This window comes from Camelina sativa, chromosome 11 (genome assembly GCF_030686135.1).
Source record: "Camelina sativa cultivar CO46 ecotype springtype chromosome 11, ASM3068613v1".
In the NCBI taxonomy this organism is placed as follows: domain Eukaryota; kingdom Viridiplantae; phylum Streptophyta; class Magnoliopsida; order Brassicales; family Brassicaceae; genus Camelina; species Camelina sativa.
Genome location: NC_141890.1, coordinates 13,046,650 through 13,069,124, shown reverse-complemented (window position 1 = coordinate 13,069,124; position 22,475 = coordinate 13,046,650). Strand labels below are relative to the sequence as shown.

General features: G+C 34.3%; 5 protein-coding genes and 1 pseudogene across 8 annotated transcripts; 3 read left to right on the top strand and 3 right to left on the bottom strand.

The window, feature by feature from the left end:
• The first annotated feature begins 1,195 nt into the window (after positions 1–1,195).
• On the top strand, positions 1,196–3,648 carry LOC104723294 (putative ADP-ribosylation factor GTPase-activating protein AGD8). The gene is made up of 7 exons (XM_010441629.3): positions 1,196–1,550; positions 1,655–1,773; positions 1,963–2,401; positions 2,498–2,779; positions 2,863–2,988; positions 3,074–3,175; positions 3,264–3,648. The coding sequence occupies exons 1-7, from the start codon at positions 1,476–1,478 to the stop codon at positions 3,369–3,371; spliced, it is 1,251 nt and encodes a 416-aa protein (XP_010439931.2). The 5' UTR covers positions 1,196–1,475; the 3' UTR covers positions 3,372–3,648.
• Positions 3,649–4,093: 445 nt separating this feature from the next.
• LOC104723293 (ubiquitin carboxyl-terminal hydrolase 20-like) lies at positions 4,094–7,368 on the top strand. 2 transcript variants are annotated; one of them, XM_010441626.3, is made up of 8 exons: positions 4,094–4,868; positions 4,957–5,077; positions 5,151–5,261; positions 5,396–5,568; positions 5,673–6,002; positions 6,114–6,236; positions 6,326–6,836; positions 6,939–7,368. In XM_010441626.3, the coding sequence occupies exons 1-8, from the start codon at positions 4,374–4,376 to the stop codon at positions 7,169–7,171; spliced, it is 2,097 nt and encodes a 698-aa protein (XP_010439928.2). In that variant the 5' UTR covers positions 4,094–4,373; the 3' UTR covers positions 7,172–7,368. The 2 variants fall into 2 exon arrangements, with proteins under 2 accessions (XP_010439928.2, XP_010439929.2); XM_010441627.3 differs by having other exon boundaries at positions 4,107–4,868; positions 6,948–7,368.
• Positions 7,369–10,109: 2,741 nt separating this feature from the next.
• LOC104723292 (protein RGF1 INDUCIBLE TRANSCRIPTION FACTOR 1) lies at positions 10,110–12,869 on the top strand. The gene is made up of 4 exons (XM_010441625.3): positions 10,110–10,565; positions 11,247–11,444; positions 11,527–11,745; positions 12,297–12,869. Exons 1-4 carry the CDS (start codon positions 10,503–10,505, stop codon positions 12,498–12,500), a joined length of 684 nt encoding a protein of 227 aa, XP_010439927.1. The 5' UTR covers positions 10,110–10,502; the 3' UTR covers positions 12,501–12,869.
• Positions 12,870–14,221: 1,352 nt separating this feature from the next.
• LOC104723291 (putative RING-H2 finger protein ATL53 pseudogene) lies at positions 14,222–15,485 on the bottom strand (annotated as a pseudogene). Its single transcript, XR_015571994.1, has one exon. The product of XR_015571994.1 is annotated as a putative RING-H2 finger protein ATL53 pseudogene (transcript).
• A 756-nt stretch (positions 15,486–16,241) lies between these two features.
• On the bottom strand, positions 16,242–21,086 carry LOC104723288 (uncharacterized protein At4g17910). 2 transcript variants are annotated; one of them, XM_010441622.2, is made up of 16 exons: positions 19,180–21,086; positions 19,023–19,086; positions 18,900–18,945; positions 18,601–18,737; positions 18,430–18,506; positions 18,256–18,331; positions 18,085–18,174; positions 17,890–17,963; positions 17,698–17,785; positions 17,480–17,606; positions 17,289–17,393; positions 17,088–17,211; positions 16,947–16,998; positions 16,828–16,872; positions 16,642–16,740; positions 16,242–16,549 (listed from the first exon to the last, which is right to left on the bottom strand). In XM_010441622.2, the coding sequence occupies exons 1-16, from the start codon at positions 19,230–19,232 to the stop codon at positions 16,397–16,399; spliced, it is 1,410 nt and encodes a 469-aa protein (XP_010439924.1). In that variant the 5' UTR covers positions 19,233–21,086; the 3' UTR covers positions 16,242–16,396. The 2 variants fall into 2 exon arrangements, with proteins under 2 accessions (XP_010439924.1, XP_087330507.1); XM_087474381.1 differs by having other exon boundaries at positions 18,421–18,506; positions 19,180–19,378.
• On the bottom strand, positions 19,386–20,910 carry LOC104723289 (putative pentatricopeptide repeat-containing protein At4g17915). The gene has a single exon (XM_010441623.3). It carries the CDS (start codon positions 20,908–20,910, stop codon positions 19,519–19,521), a length of 1,392 nt encoding a protein of 463 aa, XP_010439925.1. The 3' UTR covers positions 19,386–19,518.
• Positions 21,087–22,475: the final 1,389 nt, after the last annotated feature.

The following is a 22,475-nucleotide window of genomic DNA, read 5'->3' as shown; positions in this document are numbered from 1 at the left end:
TTTTATAGTTTCAAAGTTGTTATGCATAAGTTAAGAAAAGACTACTCAAAAGTTGAAATCACAAAATATCAAGAGATTATTAAGAAATATTGTTGGTAGTGACAAAGACTTAATAATGTCAAGTAGTTTAAAATATAGCTTTGAAGTGGGTTTGATAGGGAATATATATATGATGCACAATAAACCCGCATATATTCGAGACGCATAAGAAATTCATTGGTGAAGATTTGTTTTATAGTTTATATATGCTATGGTTTGTTTAGATTTTTCAAGATGGACTTGTCGACCAATTTATAAGGGTTGATGGATGATTCTTGAATATAATCCATGCTACAACATGTAACAAAATATTTTATATAAATTTTAAATTCTTAAAATGACTAAAAATTATATTAATATAGACACTATAATACATGTGGATTATTTTTATGGAAATTTAACAAGAAAAAATAAACATAAACATATTTATTTTGTAACGGAAAACAAGTTTCATCCCGTCCCTTCCCTCACACTCCAACATATAATAATAGTAAGGATTAGAAATCAGTTTCTGGTTGCCACTAATCGAGACGCAAATAACCAAATATATTCAACTTTATATGGGATGGAACAACATGTGGAAAACACACAACTGACACAAGGTTGTGTAATCAACAAACTATAGTAATAGTATGCTTATTTTTATTTTATTTTGCATTTTGGAGATGGCATTGATTTTATTTTTGTCTTAAAATCAGCAAGATACAATTACACTCTTTAACAAAAAAAAAAGATACAATTACATTTTATATATCTTCACTTCATGATATCGTATTGCTATTTCAGTTTAGGCATTTAAAAGCAAAAAGCAAAAAGATGTTACGACTTACGAAAGTTGTACATATTCTCATTGTATTTTAAAAACTTATTAATTTACTAAACGATGTTAACTCAGAAAATCAAAGAAAAAACATTACTCAGATAATTAAAGAAAAAAACTGTGTATTACAAATTAGTAACTACTAGTATATGATAAATGTAAAATATAAAAATAAATTATGTTTTTCAAATAAAAAAGTGTTAGAAACAAATCTTTGAATTGAGGTTGAAGAAAAGGTGAAAATGATGAAGCTTTCATCAGTTTACCAACACCATCCATGTTGTGTTGCTTCGGAAACGGAATTACGAACTACGTGTCGTTTTCTTAAAATATGCCACTCTCGTAAATTTTTAGAGTTATCGAAGGGTACTATCGTCCCTTTAGTCAGATCAAATGTTTCCATCAATGTTACTGGGTGGTTTCTTTTTTTTCGATTGACAGAAGAAGAAAGAGGAAATAAACCTAACAAAAAAAATATTTCAAATAGAATTAAAAAAGAAATCTTCATTTCTTTCGAATTCATCATTCGAGGGGAGAGGTGATCCATAGTTTCACCTCTTCACATTTTTTATTCTTCGTTGTAAAAAAAAAAAAAACTTCCAAATTTTAATCTACAATGGCTTCCTCTGTTGACAATCTTACCGACAAAAACATTGTTTTCAGAAAACTCAAATCAAAATCTGAGAACAAGGTAAAAATAAATCTATTATGAATTTGATTGTGTTTGTATCTTAGATCTGGGTGTTGTTTGACTAGATCTTCAATTTTGGTTTTTGAATTTGGGCAAAAATTTAGGTCTGTTTCGATTGTAGTGCGAAGAATCCGACTTGGGCATCCGTTACATATGGGATTTTTCTCTGTATCGATTGTTCAGCTACTCATCGTAATCTCGGTGTTCATATCAGTTTCGTCAGGTAATATAATCTTAATCTGATTCGATTCTTCAGGCATTGTTCTATCTCAGAGTTGTTTGATTTTAGCTTTTTTTTTTTTTTTTTTTTTAAAAAAGGCATTATAGTTCTAATACGTTGACTCGAGTGTGGTTGAACACAGTTTACGATTATGTTGTAGATAAATCTTCTCGGGTTTTTTTTTTTGTGTAGATCAACGAATTTAGATTCATGGAGCCCTGAGCAGCTCAGGACGATGATGTTTGGTGGCAACAACCGTGCTCAGGTGTTCTTTAAGCAACATGGATGGACTGATGGTGGCAAAATTGAGGCTAAGTACACTTCGAGAGCTGCTGATTTGTATAGGCAGATTCTTGCTAAAGAAGTTGCTAAAGCCATTGCTGAAGAAACTAGTTCTGGCTTACCTTCATCTCCTGTTGCTGCTGCTACTTCTCAGCTACCGGGAGCATCTAATGGGGTTTCTTCTTATTCTGTCAAGGAAGAGTTGCCTCCTCCTAAACATGAAGCTGTCAGTGCCACCTCTTCTCCTAAAGCTTCTAATACTGTTGTGCCTAGTACGTTTAAGAAACCTATTGGTGCTAAAAGGACAGGAAAAACTGGTGGTCTTGGTGCAAGGAAGCTTACTACTAAGGTCTGTCTTGGGTTGTTTTTTTTTGGAGTTATGACTTTTTATTTTCTCTTGTTTTTACATAAAAAGATTGGATTTGTTTTTTTTGGTAAAATGTAGCCAAAGGACAATCTTTATGAGCAGAAACCGGAAGAAGTTGCACCGGTTATTTCTGCTGTGTCTATAACTAATAACGGGGAAAGCAAATCATCAGCTGGTTCATCGTTTGCATCTCGGTTTGAGTACAATGACGACTTCCAATCTGGAGGACAAAGCGGTGGTGGTGGTGGTACTCAAGTGCTTAACCATGTTGCTCCACCAAAGTCTTCAGGCTTCTTTTCGGATTTTGGAATGGACAGTTCTTTCCCCAAGAAATCAAGCTCCAACTCGTCAAAATCTCAAGTAAAGTTGTGGTTTTAAGAAAGAAAAAATAGTAAATTGGTATATTCTGGTCATATGCTAAGCCATTTTTTTTTTCTCACTAGGTTGAAGAATCGGATGAAGCAAGAAAGAAGTTCACAAACGCAAAGTCCATTTCTTCAGCTCAGTACTTTGGGGATCAGAACAAAAATGCTGATATGGAATCAAAAGCTACTCTTCAGAAGTTTGCAGTAAGTACTAAGAAAATTTCCCCACAATTTCATAGGAACATCATTCTCATCTTATTGATTCTAATGCGATTGTCGTAATTTACAGGGCTCAGCATCTATCTCAAGCGCTGATTTTTACGGTCACGACCAAGATGATTCCAATATTGATATAACTGCTAGCGATCTCATTAATCGGCTTTCTTTCCAGGTACGAGATCCATACATACTTCCAAAACCCTTGTTCTTCCTCATATGTTAACCTGCTGATGAATGTTCGATTTCAAATGTTTGATCAGGCGCAACAAGATATCTCGTCGCTGGTGAACATAGCAGGCGAAACAAAGAAGAAGCTTGGAACTTTAGCTTCTGGTATCTTCAGTGATATTCAAGACAGAATGCTGTGAGAAAGAACACAAGCTCTCACATGTTTTTGATAATACAGAGAAAGAAAAAGTAAGAGAAAAAAAGCTTTGTCAGAAACTTCCAATGAGGTTCACGTTTCTCTGTTTTTTTATAGAGCTTCTTTTTTTTTTTGGGAATATTGAGACGTGGCTCTTGTTGTTACTTGTTATCAATCTACAATATGGATCTTATATTATATACACTGGAATATGTTATAGACTTTAATCCTTTGTTTGTTTGCAGAAACAGTGAATTTAAAATCAAATTGAATTGTCATGATACAGTGTGTTTTGAAAATATTAGTAGAATACAATGGTCATGATTTTGCACATTTATTAAGTGAATGTGAAAAATATTTCTTATTACTTTTTTGGGGTATAAAAAGAGAAAAATATCTCTTATTACTTTTTTTTTTTTTTTTTTTTTCAAATTAGTAAGATTACTTTCCCGTTTGATTCTATTGTTCTTATTCATTCATAAACATTGTTTTCCCTTATAAGAAGTAGATATCATACCAAATAGTTATTCACAAAAATATTTTGAATTAACAAAAGTTGAATCAAAAACATTGGATTATATAGAAAAAAACCGAATATTTAGGAGAATTATTTATAATTTAGATTATTTTTTAAAAATAATTAACATTATAAATCACAATGTTGACCACCGACACTAAGGGAAAAAACAAATTTACCGTATCTGGAAGCATATCTGTATCTATCACATAAACACACTTTACAGTTTTACGCCTCACGATTTGTCTTTTTTTTTTCTTTTTTTTTTTTCTTTTTTTTTTTTTGCAGAGAGAGAGAGAGATTTATAAAACCCTAAAAATCATGGCGATTCGATTTTCCCTCCCAATTCAAATCATCTCCTAGTCTCCTTCCTTCTTCCTCCGATCTTTCTCTAATCAAAGTTTGATAGTGTTGCACCGGAATTTCGACTTTTCATCTCCCAATTTCACGAAACCCTAATTTTTGGTAGAAATCGAACCCTTGAAGACGATGTTGGTGGCTAATTCCGACGTTTCTTCTTCGATTCTCTCTCGTACTCCGTTAATCCCCAACTCGATCGAAATCCCGTCGATTGATGCTGATGTTGTTAATGTTCAGTCATTAGCTCTTACGTCTCCCGATCGAGACCGTGATTCGCCTCCGACCTTCGATGAGTACACCTCTTCGTCTTCTTCCGACGAAACCCAATTCGTTCCTTCTCCGATCAATTTCGATTACGGTGAGTTCGGCAACGGGACTCAACGCATGCTAGAGTCTCAGGTTCGGATTGGGAGTAACTCGCAAACTCTTGACGATTTGGACGATGTTATCTGGGACGGGTCCTCGTCTGATGATCCCAGGGAGAATAGCCAACCTTGGACGCCTAATGTCTCTCCTGGCTTTGGAAGTGATGATGATGACAACTCTAAGAAGGAATGTAACGAGCCCTTGTTGTCTGGGTTCATGCAAAGACCTTTGAAGATCGATGAGCCCGTTACTGGTGTTGTATGTTCTTATTTTTTTTTATTTTTTTTCAATTGCTGCATTTGTTTTCAATTTTGATCTCTGATTACGAATTTGACATTTTGTTTAGGGTGCTGGGCTTTGGAACTTAGGCAACACTTGTTTCCTTAATTCGGTTTTGCAGTGTTTCACTCACACTGTGCCACTTATCGAGGGCCTTCGTTCATACAAATATCAAGATCCCTGTAACTGTAAGACGTAGTAGCTTTTTTATTTGTTTATGTTGCCTTTGTAATGAATAATGATCTTTTTGAATTTTTGTAGGTGGTAATGAGTTCTTCTGTGTTATAAGTGTTCTTCGAGCTCACATTGATTGTGCACTGAGGCCTGAGAGAATTCCAATGGCTCCGGATTATTTTCTTCACCATCTTAATTGTATCCTTTTTATTGAAATTGTTTCATTTCCGTCATTCACTTTATCAATTGTTTCTTTGGATGGCATAGTTTTCTTTTGGGATTCTCTGATTTTGTTTCTGAGATGCATTGATTTGTATCCTTAGCTGCCACAGATTTTTCGCCTGACTTCCAGCGTTATCAACAAGAAGATGCTCATGAGTTTCTGCAAGCATTTTTGGATAAGTTGGAGAGATGTTGTTTGGATCGAACAAGTTATCGCAGCTATGTCTCTTCTCAAGATGCTAACTTTGTTGACCAGGTCTTTGGCGGTCGTCTCATTAGTGGGGTAAGAAGTTCACTCAAACTATACATTTGGTCAAGTGTCAAAAGCTATTTTCAGTATTAGTTTCGGTTTATTTTCGGTAAACATGTGCGAATCTCTGGTCTCAGCTCCGTTGCTGCAACTGCAACTCCATCTCTGATACATTTGAAAAGTCTGTTGGGTTGAGTTTGGAAATTGAAGATATGGATACCCTGGAGAGTGCACTACAATCCTTTACCCGTGTGGAAAAACTTGACGAGCAATTGACATGTGAGAACTGTAATGAAAAAGTCTCAAAGGAGAAGCAACTCTTGCTTGATAAGCTTCCTCTAGTTGTCACATTTCATCTGAAGAGATTCAAGAATAATGGATTTTATATGGAGAAGATCTTCAAGCATGTCAAGATCCCATTGGAGTTAGACTTACAGCCATATATGAGGGATAACGAGGAAAACGATGTACGTGGAACTTGCAGTAAAATATCTTTTATCTCCCCTTTCATTTACTCAAAGTTTTTTGTATATGTCTGCACACTTTGAAACACACTTCCTTTATTTCTTCTTCTTCAGGTTCCTACAAAATACCATCTTTATGCTCTTGTGGAGCATCTCGGGTATTCAGTAACCTATGGACATTACTTGTCCTATGTGAGGTCTGCTCCCAAGATATGGCATCAATTTGATGACGTGAAGGTGATATTTTAAGTAAATCCCAGTTGATTTGGGTGGTTTAATGGATAGTTTCCATAAATGAACTTTTCCTTTTTGACAAACTTCGGCAGGTTACCAGAATCGATGAAGATAGTGTGCTGTCACAGGATTCATACATTCTTTTTTATGCACGAGAAGGAACTCCATGGTTTTCTAGCATCGCTGAACAGATGCAGCCATTGCTTCCATTGCTTGAAGCTAGTTTACCGAATTCTTCGCCAAAGTCTGTGCTTGATTCTTCTAACGGGGAGTGTTTATCAGAGATCAGTTATGAGAATGTCGATAAATCCAGCAAACCCTGCGACTCAGCGGGAGTGTCTAACCAACATGGCAAGGCAGAAGAAGATTTTGTATCCCTCTCTAACGAGCTAAACGAAGATGTGTTTCTATCAGCAGAGTCTTCTAGTGACGAGGATTCTTCTATGCCAGAGCTTATGGACCCGCTTGAGACTGATGATCCTTACGTTCCATGGAGTGACAAAGAACCCAATACTTGTTTAGCCATTGAAAGAGCTACCACTGGTGATGATTTTTTCCCTCTGCTGATGGTTGAAGATCAGGACTCATCCCAAAAACAGCAAGGTACTATTCTTTTATTACAGGAAGATATGTTTTCTTCGTATCAATGTTAACTTGGGGAGTCTACTACTTACTTGGTGTATGTGTATGTGTGTGTGTTTTGAGATTCTGCAGAAGGAACTTTTCGAATGCAGCTCAAGCGAATGGAAGAAACCGCAGAGAACCAAAAAAAGCCTTGGAAGCAGCCATTATTAATAAGTGACGTTGCAGTTTCCAAGGAAGAAGAATTTGTTAATGTAGACCCCATGAAGAAACCTTCACCTCGGGCTAGAGATTTGTTGGATCAAGCGGTTTCTACAACAACTGGTTCTCCACCCAAGAAATTAAAAACATCATGAGAGGGAGAGAGGTATCTTGTTGACTTTTCTTGATCGCTTATTAGCTTCTAGGTGTTCTAAAGATGGGGTAATGACTTTTGATTAGAGACTTAAATCAGGCTTAATTCGTTTTCGGTTTTGTGCATACTGCATAGTAGTAGTTATGCTACTCTGGTGTTGACTTGGTTTTTAATGATAAGAAGCAAGGATTCAGAATCTAGTAAAGTTTTAGATTTTGTTAATGGGTTTTTTTTATTGGTTCGTACCTGAAGTTAAAAAACATCAAGTTGGATCCTCTCGTATACCATTAGAGGACTATCTTTGGTTGAATTGGTAAAAGTTCGATCACTTGACTTCGACGAAAAAAAATAAATGCAAATGTGAAGAATCGATGATTCAACTGAAATGATAACCGACCGGTTTGATTCCGCTCATGTTGACCTCTAGTACAACTTAAACCGATTTACTTATCATGTTAATTAAGTACAGTTGTCAGTAAAAGTATTAAGATTAGTGCAGTATGAGTCGATGACATCATATACATTAAGAGTTAAAAATTTGAAGATTAGTGGAGTAGGCTAGGATAATGCACATGTGACATGTCTATATCTCTATTTTTTTTCTTTTTAAAATTGGACAGAAATATTCAAGTGTGTTATCGAATGTCCTCGAAGAAACTAATCTATGATTCTTTGAATATGATCTTCGACTGAGTCTACTCTTGTTTAGTTTTTATGGTTGATAAATTAGTATATAATTGCTAGAATATATAAAAAATGAATTAATGAAAGAAGAAGAAACAAAGGAAAAGGATGATAAGAAGAAGATGGTCCACTCCACCGGGTCAGATATGGCGTGCCGTGTCCAAAGAACTTCAATTTTGACTAAACAAACCCTTTCAATTTAATTTAATTTTTATTTTTAGTAATTTAGTTTTAACTTCAAGGAAAATAACTCGTGTTTATTATATAAGTTTACTTATAAAACGATTTTTCCTCTCATGAGTTAAACAAAAAGTTAACATGAATATTGAACACAAGTGTATGTAATCTGAACTAAAGTATGTAAGATATAGAGATCAAAATGTGATAAACGAAAATATGTTAATATTTTGTAACCAAAAAAAATGTAAAAAACGAAACACAAATTCAAGGATTGGGAAAATCAAAGTCAAGTGGCTGTCTTTTTTCAAAGTCAATGGACAATAAAAATTCATAAAAAGACTTCTGGTGGTGTTTCTATTTAAATGACTGCACAAATTTTCACAAAGATACTAACTTATCATCAAATAGTTTCAGTTTTTTTTCTATTAAAAATAAAAAGAAAAAAAATTGGCATCTTCCTTCATCTACCCATCTAATACCATCATGCATGACAAATGAATAAAAAAAGCTGTTATTTTCATATGACGTCTCTATAGAATTCATATTATATGTATCCTTTTAAAAAATTTATTTCCTTGTCGTCATTCCTTTATTTTATTATAGGCATTTCAACAAATTACATTATAGGGTTCATACATAGAGTAACAACCAAATGATTTATCAACAAATTCTATATCTGCATGAAACACGGAAGTCTCTAATTAACAACGCAGTGAGTAGACTCTTCTTATATAGATGAATTTTAATCAAATGAATTCCACGTTTTACCTAATCGGATTTAGAACAAAACAAAAATATGAGATAATCTAGAAGTGTTCGGCAAATTATGAATTTCATATTCGTGTAGCAAAACTAATTGTACATTCATTTCAGACGAGACATGACAACGATTCAATACAAAAGTTTGGTATAAACAATGGATTAAATTCTCTGTATATAGATGATTGTCTAATCAAAAGGACATAGTTCAAAATGCAATTTCACTTTCAAGTGATGCATATTGGAATAGTTAGTACTGACTTTGCTATGTTAATTTACCTAATTAAATTAGAACAACAACCAAACGCAAGCACTAATAATACTAAACAAAAAAGGGTGTCTTATTGTTATATATTAATCACCCATCTTTTGACCTAAGTTTCTGCATTAATTTCCTCTTTATTTAAGTATAATAATTAATAAGAAAAAAGTTATGAAACAAGTACACATGGATTAGGTTATTATGTCCAATTCATGAGCTTGTCTCCGCTTATTGCTCGCTTTAAAAGCTAATAACAAAATGGAATCTAATTATTATTGAGATCATCCATCTTCTTATTATATACAAACATACACCAATAATAAGAACAAAGTAAAGTGCGATTCACACTTGTTCCAACTCATTCTTATGCACACATATAATAGAATTACATGCGCGTGCATATACACACACATTCACATATTTTCATATATATATATATGCATATACACACACATTCACATAGTTTCATATATATATATATATAACAAAAAATTCTTACCGTATAAACCAAAATTTAGTTCGACAGTTTTGCCATTATATTTTCTTTTATTTTTCAGCAGTCAAGTTATTTGAAAACGTCACGTGTATATCATTTATGTTCAGAAAATTTTTGGGTTAGTTTTTGTATGGAGATGGGATAAATTATCTAACCTTAAATACATGAGATAACTTAGTGTATAATACATACACATATCTATAGCAATTTTCTAGTAATTCTTAAAATTTGAATAAGCAAAATAGGTAAAAAAATATATACAAAATAATAGAGAGACCACCTGATGCTTGATGGAAGAAACAAAGAAGAACAAGAACATATATAATGGGGGGATTCTAAAGGGATAGAGGATGAGATGTCAAAACTACAATAATGGAGCAAAGCAATAGTGTTCTCCACTTGGCTTAATATAATATCAAACACGAAAAACTTACACTTTCCTAACCAAAAATAATAATATACATATGCTAAAGATAAAAAAAAATTCCAATTTAATAACATAGGCAAAAATATTACTTTTATACATATAAATGCAATGTGTATATGTAAACCAACAACAATAATGTTGTGTTCTAAGGCTATATGTAATGGAAACAATAATATTAGCTATCTACTAATTTAAGATAGCTAGGTCCAAATAATAATAGAAATAAAATTTCAGTTATAAAAATTAAAAAGAGTTTATAACAAAATAAAAAGTTAGAAAAAAAGAATTATAAAATATAAATTTTGAGAATATAATTGAAGAGAAGAGGAAAGAGGTTTGGGTTGGTCGACTTTGCTAAGATAAGAGAGACTCACTCTCTCTCTTTTAAACCTTCTCTGCAAGAAATCTCTCTCTCTCTCTCTCTCTCTCTCTCTCTCTCTCTCTCTCTTTCTAGAAAAAAGTTGGAAGCTGACTCGAAAGAAGACTCTTTTTTTTCTTTTTCTTCTTCTTCGTGCAATTACGAAATGGCGATCGAGGATCAAGAGAACACCATCCGTGAATTCAAGCCTAAGAACAGGAGAATCATGGTACTACTTTTATAACAATACCCTTCCTTTTTAAAAAATTCTCTGTTTTTTTTTTTATTTTTTACTTCTTCTCTGTTCTTCAAATGTGTAATGGTTTCTCATTTATCCATTCTTTCTTCTGGGTTTGGGTTTTTTGATTGAATTTGAAACTCAAAAGTCTTGAAAATGGCGAAAAGTAGTAATCTTCGTCTGTTTGAATTCAAAATGGTTCTTCATTGAACTGCTCTGTTTCGTTTCGTGTACCTAACACACACAAAAAAAAAAAAAAAAGATTTGATTTTTATTTTATTTTTGAAGAATCAGAACAATGGCTCATTTTTATTCTCTCTCAAGCTCGATTCCGTTATTTAATTTTACTTTATTTGGTGTCACAATTTGGTACAATATGCTTTTTTCTATTAACCAAATTTTTATACTTTTAAACCCTCTCAAATCCAGTGAAATAGTGAAGCACGAATCTGGAACATTTCTGGGGTTTTTAATGCGATTCCTTTTTCATACAACTTTTTTAAAAATGGAACAGAATCAAATTTCAAACTTCTATCACAAGATCAATTCCAAAGAATATGAGTTTATGAAGTTTTTAATGGTGGTTTTGAGAGCTATGTCTAAATATTCTTTTGAGGTAATGATGGTTTATATTATAGTTTATCAATAATCTTTTTGTATTGGTTGGTGTAGGGAGCTGGTGGACCGGAGGAGGAAGACAACAGGTGGCCGCCATGGCTTAAACCTTTGCTTAAAGAGCAATTCTTTGTTCACTGCAAGTTTCATGGAGACTCTCATAAGAGTGAATGCAATATGTATTGCTTAGACTGCACCAATGGCCCTCTTTGCTCTCTTTGTCTTGCTCATCACAAAGATCATCGCACCATTCAGGTAAAAGGTCTTGATCTTGAATTGTTGTATGATACTTGTGTCTCTTGCGAGGTTTTGAGATCCTCTTGATTGGTTTTGGCAGATAAGGAGATCTTCTTATCATGATGTTATAAGGGTGAATGAGATACAAAAGTATCTTGATATAGCTGGGATCCAAACATATGTGATTAATAGTGCTAAAGTCGTCTTCTTGAATGAGAGGCCTCAGCCTAGGCCAGGGAAAGGTGTAACCAATACCTGCAAGGTTTGCTATCGTAGCCTCGTCGATGATAGCTTCCGCTTCTGCTCTCTTGGCTGCAAGGTACATTTCCAATACTTACCAACTTTTCATTTTTTATTGATTCACATAGAAAGAAACTTTGATTTATATGGTTGATACTTATTTCCCCCTCTTTACACGTTTCATACAGTTTCACCTAATATTTGCTTTGCATTTCTTGGTAAATTCAATTCCCATTTAACCGCAGGAAGAAAATAACAAAACTTTTGAAATTGGTCATCCTGAAATCTGATACTCTCTCCGTTTCAAAATATAGGAGGTTTTGATTAAAGCACGCAGATTAAGAAATGAACACTTTAAAAAAGTTTAACCAATCACAAACAAGACTTGCATAATATAAAGTATTAAACTAATCTAAAAGTTATATAGAAACTTGAAAACATCTTATATTATGAAACAAAAAAACTTCTTTAAACATCCTATATTATGAAACGGAGGGAGTATATGTTTTTACAGTTTCACCTAACTTTTCTTGTTTAATCGTCTTCTAGAAAAAGATCGAAGCATATCTTTCTTGGAATCATTTTCTGATAAAAGTTACTTTCTCTATGTTTTTGGGAAATGAAATAAAGATTGCTGGGACAACTAGAGGATTCCAAAAGGGTAGGGAGAACCTTCTGATGGAAACAGAGGATTCAAGTAGCAGCATTGGGATTGGGAAGAACATTACAAATCTCCAGAGTTTCAGCCCATCAACACCTCCACTTACTACATCTAGCAACTGCAGAATCGCCAAGCGTAGAAAGGGAATACCTCATCGATCACCGATGGGATAAGAACAGATAAAAAAACGAAGCTTTTGCCATTAAGCCAGTTTCTATAAGATTACACACAAAGGTAGCTAATACAGAGGCTTGTTGTCTCTTATCTGTTCTCATATACCAAAGAAATGGTCTTTTGCTTGTGTTAGCATTTAAAAAAAGGCATTAAGTTAGGTTTTGTCCTACTAATATGGGAAAAATATGTGAATATTGTATATTGTGATGCAAAAAGGGTAGAAAGGGAAATATAGGGGTTTTAGTGGAATAAAAAACAAAATTAGTTTTTGGTTTTTCATTTTATGCATGGTGTAAATTTGGTTTGGTTAGGTGCATACATGTATCTGGAATAATTTAATAAATAATGAGATTTCCTACCTTTGTTTATTTTTTTGCATTTTCAAGAAAATATTAGGCTGAACGATCATTTCAAGTGTTTGGACTTAAAAAGTTTGGAATAAAGATTTTGGCTCTACCAAATTAAATAACATATGGTCCCTTCCTTAGTAGAATAAATGGAGAGACTTTCAATATAATTGGTGTTGTGATAATAAATTTAAATTGTATTCGTTGTAAATTGGATATTATTTCTCATGGGACATTTTGTTGGAAAGCAATTTGGTAGGGAAGGTCTTATTTGCTTTCTCTTTTAACTTTTCTTGAGAAGGGAACCATTTGGGTATTTGGAATATATGTCCACTCTCAAGTCATCAATTAATAGTATACTTATATGGAACGAACCCAAATAAAAATGTTACTTCAAAACAAAAAAAAAATGATTAGTTTAAAGTTTATAATGTTTAATGGTGTAGTCTCGCTACAACCAATTAAATTCGGGAAAAATGTCATTTAAACCATCAAATTTCAAATTTTGACCATTTAAACCATCAAATTTCAAATTTTGACCATTTAAACTATGAACTTTGTTGTAATCTATTGAAAACATCAACTTTTGTTGATTAGCTTTTTTAATCATGAAGTTTCGTTGACCAAGCCAAAAAAAACATGAGGTTAAATCCGATAATTGATCTACTAACAGACGTTACTATGTCGTTAATCACTCCGTTACTGACAATACGACGTCATTTTAATGGAAGTTTTAATTTGAAAAAATGTCACTTAAACCATAAACTTTAAATATAGGCCATTTAAGTCATGAACTTGTAAATGTATGTCATTTAAACCATGAACTTTCAAATTTATGTCATTTGAACCATAATATATGAAAAATGTGATCAATCTTTCAAACTCTAATGTAGTGTCCTAAAACAAAATGATCAATTCTTCAAACTCTAGTGTAGTATCCTAATAAATGAAAAAGACTCAAGACAAATACAAAAAAAAAACACAAAATACATGACATTTTTCGAATTAAAACTTCCATTAAAACGACGTCGTTTTATCAGTAACGGAGTGATTAACGGCATAGTAACGTCTGTTAGTAGGTCAATTATCGGATTTAATGTCATGTATTTTTTGGCTTGGTTAACGAAATTTCATGTTTAAAAAAGCTAATCAGCAAAAATTGATGTTTTAAATGGCCTACAACAAAGTTCATGGTTTAAATGACCAAAATTTGAAAGTTCATGGTTTAAATGACATTTTTCCCAATTAAATTCGGAGAACAAAATACTTTAGCTAACACATCAAAAGAAAACCATATCAAGTTTAATCCAATTGTATGTGATATATGATTTAAACTCTCTAAAAAACCAAAAAGTATATAAAGACACAGAAACTTAAAACCTTTAAACTATAAGATGATGTTTGTATCCATTATATTTATACGTATGTATGTAAAAATTTCTCAAAGTGTAAATACAATAATATATGTTTCATACTTTCATATGCCCACCCCCACCCCCAAAAAAAAAAGATAATGTAAAGGAAACTAATCAGAGTAAGGGGAAGTAGGTTTAGAGATATGATCTAGTCCTTCCTTGAGTCCCAAGAACCAATCCACCACTTGAGAATGATCTTTTTAAGTCAACATGCTTCACTCTATCTCCACTTTCAAGATCATTATTTTCATCTTCTACTTCTCCGTCTCTGCTTATCCGCATAACAATATCCGCGGCCGAGAACCGACGTGGATGATGAGAGCTAATCGCAACACTAACCACTTCCCGATGATCAACAACGACTACATTGCCTTCATTGCTTGTAAACTGATCAAGATTCATCACCACAACACGATGATCGAGTTGTTGAGTGGTAGGGACGATGATCTTAGCCCGACAAAGCGGACAATTTGAGTGAGACTTGAGCCACCGATCAATACAAACTACGTGGAAAGTGTGGTTGCATTTAGGTAACAACCTTAAGTTCTCGTCTTCGTTAAACTCTCCAAGACATATTGAACAATCAGTACCGTTGATCTTGAACCCGTTTTGATGCTTCTTTAACTTGAAGAATCCTATCTTTTTAATGACAGCATCGTCTAAACCGGTGTTTGACGACTCTTGAGCGAAATGGTCGTCTTGGTCTTCATTTTCGGACGAGTTAACATCGAGAATGAGATCTGATCTTCCGGTTTCTGAGGCAGCTTCATTGTTGGTGTCGTTGGCGCAGTACTTTGAGACAAGAGTGTAGTAAGTTGCCATGAGAAAGGCAGTTATAAATATGCCAATAATGGCAATAACGAGAGGGGAGAGATTGGGGTTTGATGAAACGCCGTCGTTTAGGAGTTGTTCATAGGATACTGGTGGTGGAGAGAATTTGATGTAACTACACCATTGAGGGCAAAATGTGGAACACAAGCCTTGAGTACAATCTCTTGGATTTATATATTGAGTCCAAGCATTAGGATTTGAATCGGACTCCATGAAAGATGATTAAAAAAAAAAAAGAAGAAGAAGAGGAAATTAGATCCTTGAGGGACAAATCAAACAATGATCATTCTTATAATGTGATCATCCAAATCGTAGCATAAAGAAGGTACGAATTTTGTTTATATATGTGTTATGAGATGAGGTTTATAGATGTGGAAGGTACTAAATTTCATATCTTATAATATAGAATAGAGATGCTTGTGGTATATGAGAAGTTTTGCTTTGTTTCTTTGGGTATCCCCATACTTTTTTGTTCTTTTAATGTGACTTTAACTTTGTTCTTTAGCTTCTTTTTTTTTTTTTTCTTTTGATGATATAATTGGCTTGTTGACTAAGATATTGAATGTGGTACGTTAATATGGTTAGCTTTGATTTTGATGTCATATGTTTCTATTTGAAAGATCTGTAATAGTGTTGATTTAAAGTTTTAAACATTACATTAACATAAATAAAAAGTCCAACCTGCCCGAGTTTGACCAAAAGCTTCTTTGGTTTGGGCTGTTTGCAAAGCTGAGCATCGACCGCAATGGTGTAGTTTATAACTTCGGTTACTATCCTCATTGATAGTTTGATACATACCTTGAATTGATATGCAACAAGAAACAATTCCCCAAGAAAGTTCAAGTAAGCCCGAGTGTTTTAGTGACAACATTGGTCCAGTTACAGAAACGAATGGAGCAACAAAGAAGCTCTCAAACGCAAAGTCTATACCTTCTGCTCATTTTTTAGGGATCAGCAAATCTGCTTATCTTGAATCAAAAACTAAACTTGAGGAGTTATTGGTAAGTTGATCATGTCAAACACTTCTTGTGATATCCTTATGATGTTTGGTTTGATTTGATGATATGTCAACAGGTGATAAAAAGATTTCTGGTCGTCGTTGGTGAACAAGTCAGTCTTATCATCAATAATAAAAGTCACTCTGTAATGACAAAAAAAAACTCATCACGGCAAAAGTTTCATGCACAGAAGAAAAATTCAGACTTCACAAGACTGTCTTTCAACTTCTCTGCTCATAAGCCACACAATCAGATCTGAATCTACAACTAGTGTCAAGTTTACAAGATGTTGTGCGCTATTAATTTACCAGAACTTTAACCGGAAACCAGAGAAATGAACGGTTCCGATTATAGCAGATAAAGCAAAGGCATAAGCGGTTAGTATAAGAAGAGAAGAGAATGGAGAAGTAAAGATGGTATCTATAGTGAGGTTCACCATTCCTGTACCAAGGTTTGCCTGTAAACAACGGGAAATGTGAAATTCAGTTCAAAGAGGATCCAAGATAGATAAAGATTGTGAAGAAAACTAACTGATAAGAAGGGACTTACAAGCAGAAAGGTAGCTAATAGATTTTGGTCAATTGCTTCTTCAAGTGATGAAAGTTTGTTCATAGGTATATAACTAGACAGCATAAATATCCCCAGCGCCTGGACATAAAAGCAGAGACGAATCAAATCTCAAGTCACAAAGACAAAGTCTTCACCACTATGATCAATTCTGAACTATAAAGAGACCTGAAGATCTTGCGCGAGCACCCAAGTAACGTAAGGCATGTTGCACTGCAGAAGACAGAAATAGTTTCAATCAATATTGTCCTGTTTAATGCTTTTGAATTTTAAGTGAGTATCATTACCGTTCGACGAGAAATCCTCTCAACGTAGTTGTCAAGAAGTATAGTCACAATCCTGAGACAAACATACATATCTAAATACATATATGCCCATGAGTTTCTTATCATAATGAAATTGAATGTTCTATAGCAGCTTGCTTTTACCATAAGAGAAGAGAAACGAGAAAGACTCTAGCGACTGAGCTTGTGGTGCTTCGAACATTTGATTGTTTTGCGTAAAAGAGACGATAGCCTAAGTGAACGCCAAGAAGGTACATACCCCAGTAACCTGAATCAAAAGAGATTTAGATGCGGAAGAATCAAAAGAGCGTAGTAGTAAGTAAACCAAATCAAATCAAACCTTACCAAGAATGCTAAATACTCCTTCCTTGTTTTTGCTGATAATGTCACTTCCTCTTTCGTCAGAAAGCAAATATGTGTTCAGTCCACTAACCAACCAAGTTTCGTATCCTGAGAACCAATGGAAGTTGAAGAAGCTAGTTAGGTTTCACTATCTTGTAATTAAGAGAGAAAAGGAAGTAAAACTGGATTTGTACCTGCAAGAACAGCGAAACCTACGATTCCACAGTACTTAGCTGGTATGTTAACAAATGATGTGAGAATTGATATGGCTGCAAGTGTGAAAAAGAAATTCCAGTGTACTCCATATTCTGTTACGTGGACCTTCATATAGTTTAGAACCAACAATGGTTAGACTTTGTAAAGTGATAAGCATCAAGACATAATAAAGAAGAATCATGGAACGTTTATGTACCTGATAATCCACACCTGAAGTAGTCCAGAGTCGAATAAACCCGAGTAATAACAGTGGAGTGGTTGCTTTAATTCCAGTTATCCAGTTTCTGAAGCAATGCAAGTAAAAAAATTGGACCAAGTTTGCATAATGCTGAAGTAATAACAAAGCATTTCAAAAAAGGAAAACGGAGTGCCAAGGAGAATTACTCACCCTGATGACACGTCTCTAGCTTGCCGAGAAACAATAGCATTTGCTAAAACAAAAGAGCCGACCCCAAGATCCATCTGTTTGCATTTCAAATGGTAATATCAAGACAGATACAAAGTTACTAATCACAATAGGATGAACAAATCTCATATTAGTTTAGAGCCTAAAGGACTATGAGGTTTGACATTTCAAGCATACCAAGCTAGTACCGTAAGTCTCTGTCTTGGCGTACCTCCTTGGAAAGATAGTAAAGTCAACCCCCAAGATACACAAGCATGTAATAAGCATCTGCAATGAAAAACCCTTCAGATTATATGGAACGATAAAAGCAGAGTTGGCTTAAAGTAATACTAAAGTAGTGTTGTATACCAGAGCAACTCTATAAGAAGATACGCTTGCTCTAAACGAGAGAGCATGTTGTCCTCTCTGCAACCCTGAAGAAGATCTAGTTTTAAAAGCTTCAGTTAGCTTAAGTCAAAACCCGTAACTAACACATGTTTGGTTTGGAAAATAACGGAAATTGCCATGACTTACAAGTTCTACCTTTTGCCAGTCACACAAAGAATCAGAAACAACATAGACAGCAAGACTGTTCCATGATAGACCCATTCTGATAGAACCTGTAATCAGTTTGATGAATATAAAGAAAGCATCAAATGTGGCGATTGGCAGGTCAAAAATCTGCTCACAGAAAAGAGTTTGAAAGGAACATACAGTGAAAAACAGGAGCATGGGGAAGATAATGAAGATGAAGTCCAAGGATATGGCATAAGTATAAGCTTTCCAATTTCTGGAAACAACAATCTCATCGTCGTTTTTCTTCGATGAGACGGCTTTACCACCATTATCATCTATATAACAAACATGTAACATAACTCAACTTCAAAAAAGCACTATGCACTAACATCTTTAGACCTCAATGATGATTCCTCTTGCAAAAAAAGCAGACAACTTCCGAAATTCTATGAACAGATTTGTTTACTAAGAAGTTGAAATAGATTGAGATAACGAACCAATTTTGCAGTGAAGACCAATGGAGTAACGCAAAAGAACCAAGAGCTGAAACCAGAAACGTCAATCAATCATCAGAAACTGAGCAAAATCGAAGAAACTGGTCCAAAAGGAAATACACTTACAGGGACAATGGTCAATAGTGCTGCGATTTCCAGAATTGAAGATCCATCAAGATTGCTTACAAATCTGCACCAAAGTCAATTCCAACAAAAACCCAATAAACAGAGGAGGAATCACAAATTTTCAAAAATCGAGTAGAGAAAAAGAGAGAAGCTTTACTCTTCTTTGAGATGCTTGTTTGGATTCAGAGTCTGCTTTGGAAGAGAATCCATCACAAAAAAAATAAACTCAGAGAGATTAAAGATCAAAACTTTCGTCAGTCCCTTCCTCGTTGATCAAACTACTCTGTGAAGAAGAAGATTTTAATTTGGCTCGAATCACGAACCGTCCGGTTCAACTAATAGGTCCGGTTAGTGGGATTTTAATTTTGCTTTAATCACGAACCGTCCGGTTTAATTAATAGGTCCCGTCTGTTTCAATCAAGACTGTTATTCTATTTCATACACAAGTAAACATTACACTTTTCACTTCAACACTTGTGGTGTAAGAAGATGATGGTCAAGAATTCCCAACCGGAGTCAGCTTCATTTCGGCCTTGGCTTTCCTCGCTTCACCATAACACCCGGACATCCGTAAACCCGACAAAACCGCTCGTCTCGCTGATGTCGGAATCTTAATACCTTTATTGTAACACGACAATAGCAGCTTTGAAGCACAAACAAACCTCATGTCTTTACAGAGATTATGCACAACAGAAGTGTAACTATACTCATCTTTCACTTCCATCGACTCAAAATATCTCATCGCTCGATCCACGTGACCCGCTTTACACAATCCATCAACCAAACAATTACAAGTCACAAGATTCAATCCAATCCCCATCTCTCCCATACTTACAAAATGCTGCTCAGCTCTTCTCGTCTGTCCCGTCCTCAACAAACCATTGACTATGATCGTGTGCGTATACTCATCCGCTTTCATTCCTTTCCTCTCTATCTCTCCTAACAAATCATCAACCGCATCCAAATTCCCGTCTTTAAAATACAGATTCAACAATGTGTTGTACGAAACAATGTCATGTCTCCTACCTTTCCTAACTAGCTCTTGCATATACTCATACGCCTCTTTCGTTCTTCCTGTCTTAATCAAAGCGCTAACAACAGCGAAATACGCGTACCCGTCATAAGTATAACCTTCTCTCTTCATCTCTAAGAACAACTGAAGCCCTCTTCGAAACCTCCTAGTCTTGAAATATAACTTTAGTATCGTGGTGTATGTAACAGCATTCGGAGTGTAACCCGATCTCCTGAGCTCTGTTAGCATCCATTTCGCAGTACCGACCCTCCTGGCTTTACAAAGCCCGTTGATAAGAATGTTATAAGTCATGAGCTCAGGTTTAAACTTACTCTGCATCTCTTTAAAAAGCTCAAGAGCATTGTCTATATACCCACACTTGCATAGAGCATCAAGGAGAACATTGTATGTATCAGGACCAGGACTTAGCCCAGCGAGCTGAAGATCCTTATAAAGAACCCGAAACGCTTCTTCTTGTTTCCCTAGCTTAAAATAACAACACATCAAAGTATTGTAACTCCACAAATCAGGATATATACCCCACTCAAGCATTTCGTCGAACAGGTAGAGGACACGATCTAACATCAGCTGTCTAGCTGCTCCAGCGATTAAAGAGTTATACGTAGCGACGTCTGGTCTAATCCCAGCGTCTCTCATCCGACGAGTCACGTCGTAAGCTTCTTCTATACCAACGAATCGACAATACCCACTGATCAATGTGTTGTAAGTGACGACATCAGGGGGCACACCTAATCTGATTCCGTCAATGATTAAAGACTCGGCTTTCTCCAGTTTCCGAAACTTGCAGAGCGAATCAACGCAAATGTTTAATAGCCTCGTTGATAGTCCGGTGAAATTCACCAACCCACGAACCATTCTATCGGATTAATCCGAACAAACATAGAAGAATGGTAGAAGAAGAAGCAAGTTTTGCAGATGAATTCGTGACATTGAGATTGGAGAAAGTTTGATAATTTTAGATTCAGATCTCGGCGAAGGATGTGAAGATGGGCATCGGAAAAATCTGAAATTTGTTTTTCGTGCTTTCCAGCATCTGAGAGGGTTTTACAAGAACAGTATTCAACTTCCAAGTTTATTATATTGCATAACAAACCCCTATTGTTTTTGTTTTTGTCAAAGTAAGTACCAAAATTTAAATATTGCTACATCACATACACCAACAAATCCAAGACCTGCCTTTATATTGCAATAACCGCTAATTTGTATGTGAAATTCCAAAATTTATGCTAAACTATTGAAAGTAAACAAAATATTTATACTAAATTCCAATAAAAATATATTTGGTATATATTCAAACCAAAACAGAATTTCGCGATTAAACAGAAAATATATTTCTGTAATTTTGGTGGAAATTGTATAATGCTTTGAGAATGTGACAAATGATGTTCTATTCTTTTGACATGTCTTTTTTTATTAAAAAAAATATTAAGAGAGAAGCATATTTTTATTAGAATTAGTTGTATCATTACATATTAAACCTTGAATATTATTATTTTTCATATATAATGATATGTCAAGGTTCAACTTTAACAGTCTTCAATGCCAAGTTTGTATTATCTATTTTTGTTAGAATTAATTGTATCATTACATATTAAAATTCATTAAAAATCAAATACACCATTATTTATTTTCATTATATTTAATTATATCACTACATATTAAAAATATATAAGAAAGACATATTTTCTTACCATTTATTTGTGATATCTATCATCATTTAAAATACAAAATGAAGATTACTATTTGATACAAAAATAATTTTAAGATATAATTTCAATATTTTATATTTGACTGATTTTTTTTTTTTTTTTTACTTTTAGTGTTTATGGTTCATATATCCAATGAGAAATTCTACAAATGTCATTTGAATTCGTATTTTATCTCATCGACACCATAGAAGTCGAACATAAAATCAATCCATCAAAAGTTTTTAAGCTCACTTGACAGAGAACAAAACCAATATGGCAATCACGATTAGAAAAATAAAGCAAGAAAGGAAACGTAACTCGCATTCTAAACCATAACTCACTCATTCTTTTAGAATGTCTCCATTTCCTTGTTAAGATGCTAACAATACAAGTACCAATTATAAAAGGACAGTGCAAGTAATGTTCAGTTCTATTACGCGATCAAGTTTGTCAATTCATATATTTTCCCAATTTTCGTGTTGACTCCATTTTCCTTATCATCAATTTTGTATGGTTTTCTACCTGAGCCCCATTGTTTTGCATATCTTTCGTCTAGCTCTCATTCATCTAGGGTTAAACTTCTCAGAAGTGAAAGCCTACAACCTCTCTAGGAGATGTGACGACGTTAATGGTGCTTTCTACAAACCTGTGAAAGTGTCATTCCGAAGTTTTTGTAAATTAACCTCTCGTGCTTGCCTTTCTCTCCATCAAGCCAACGCTCATCCCAGGGGG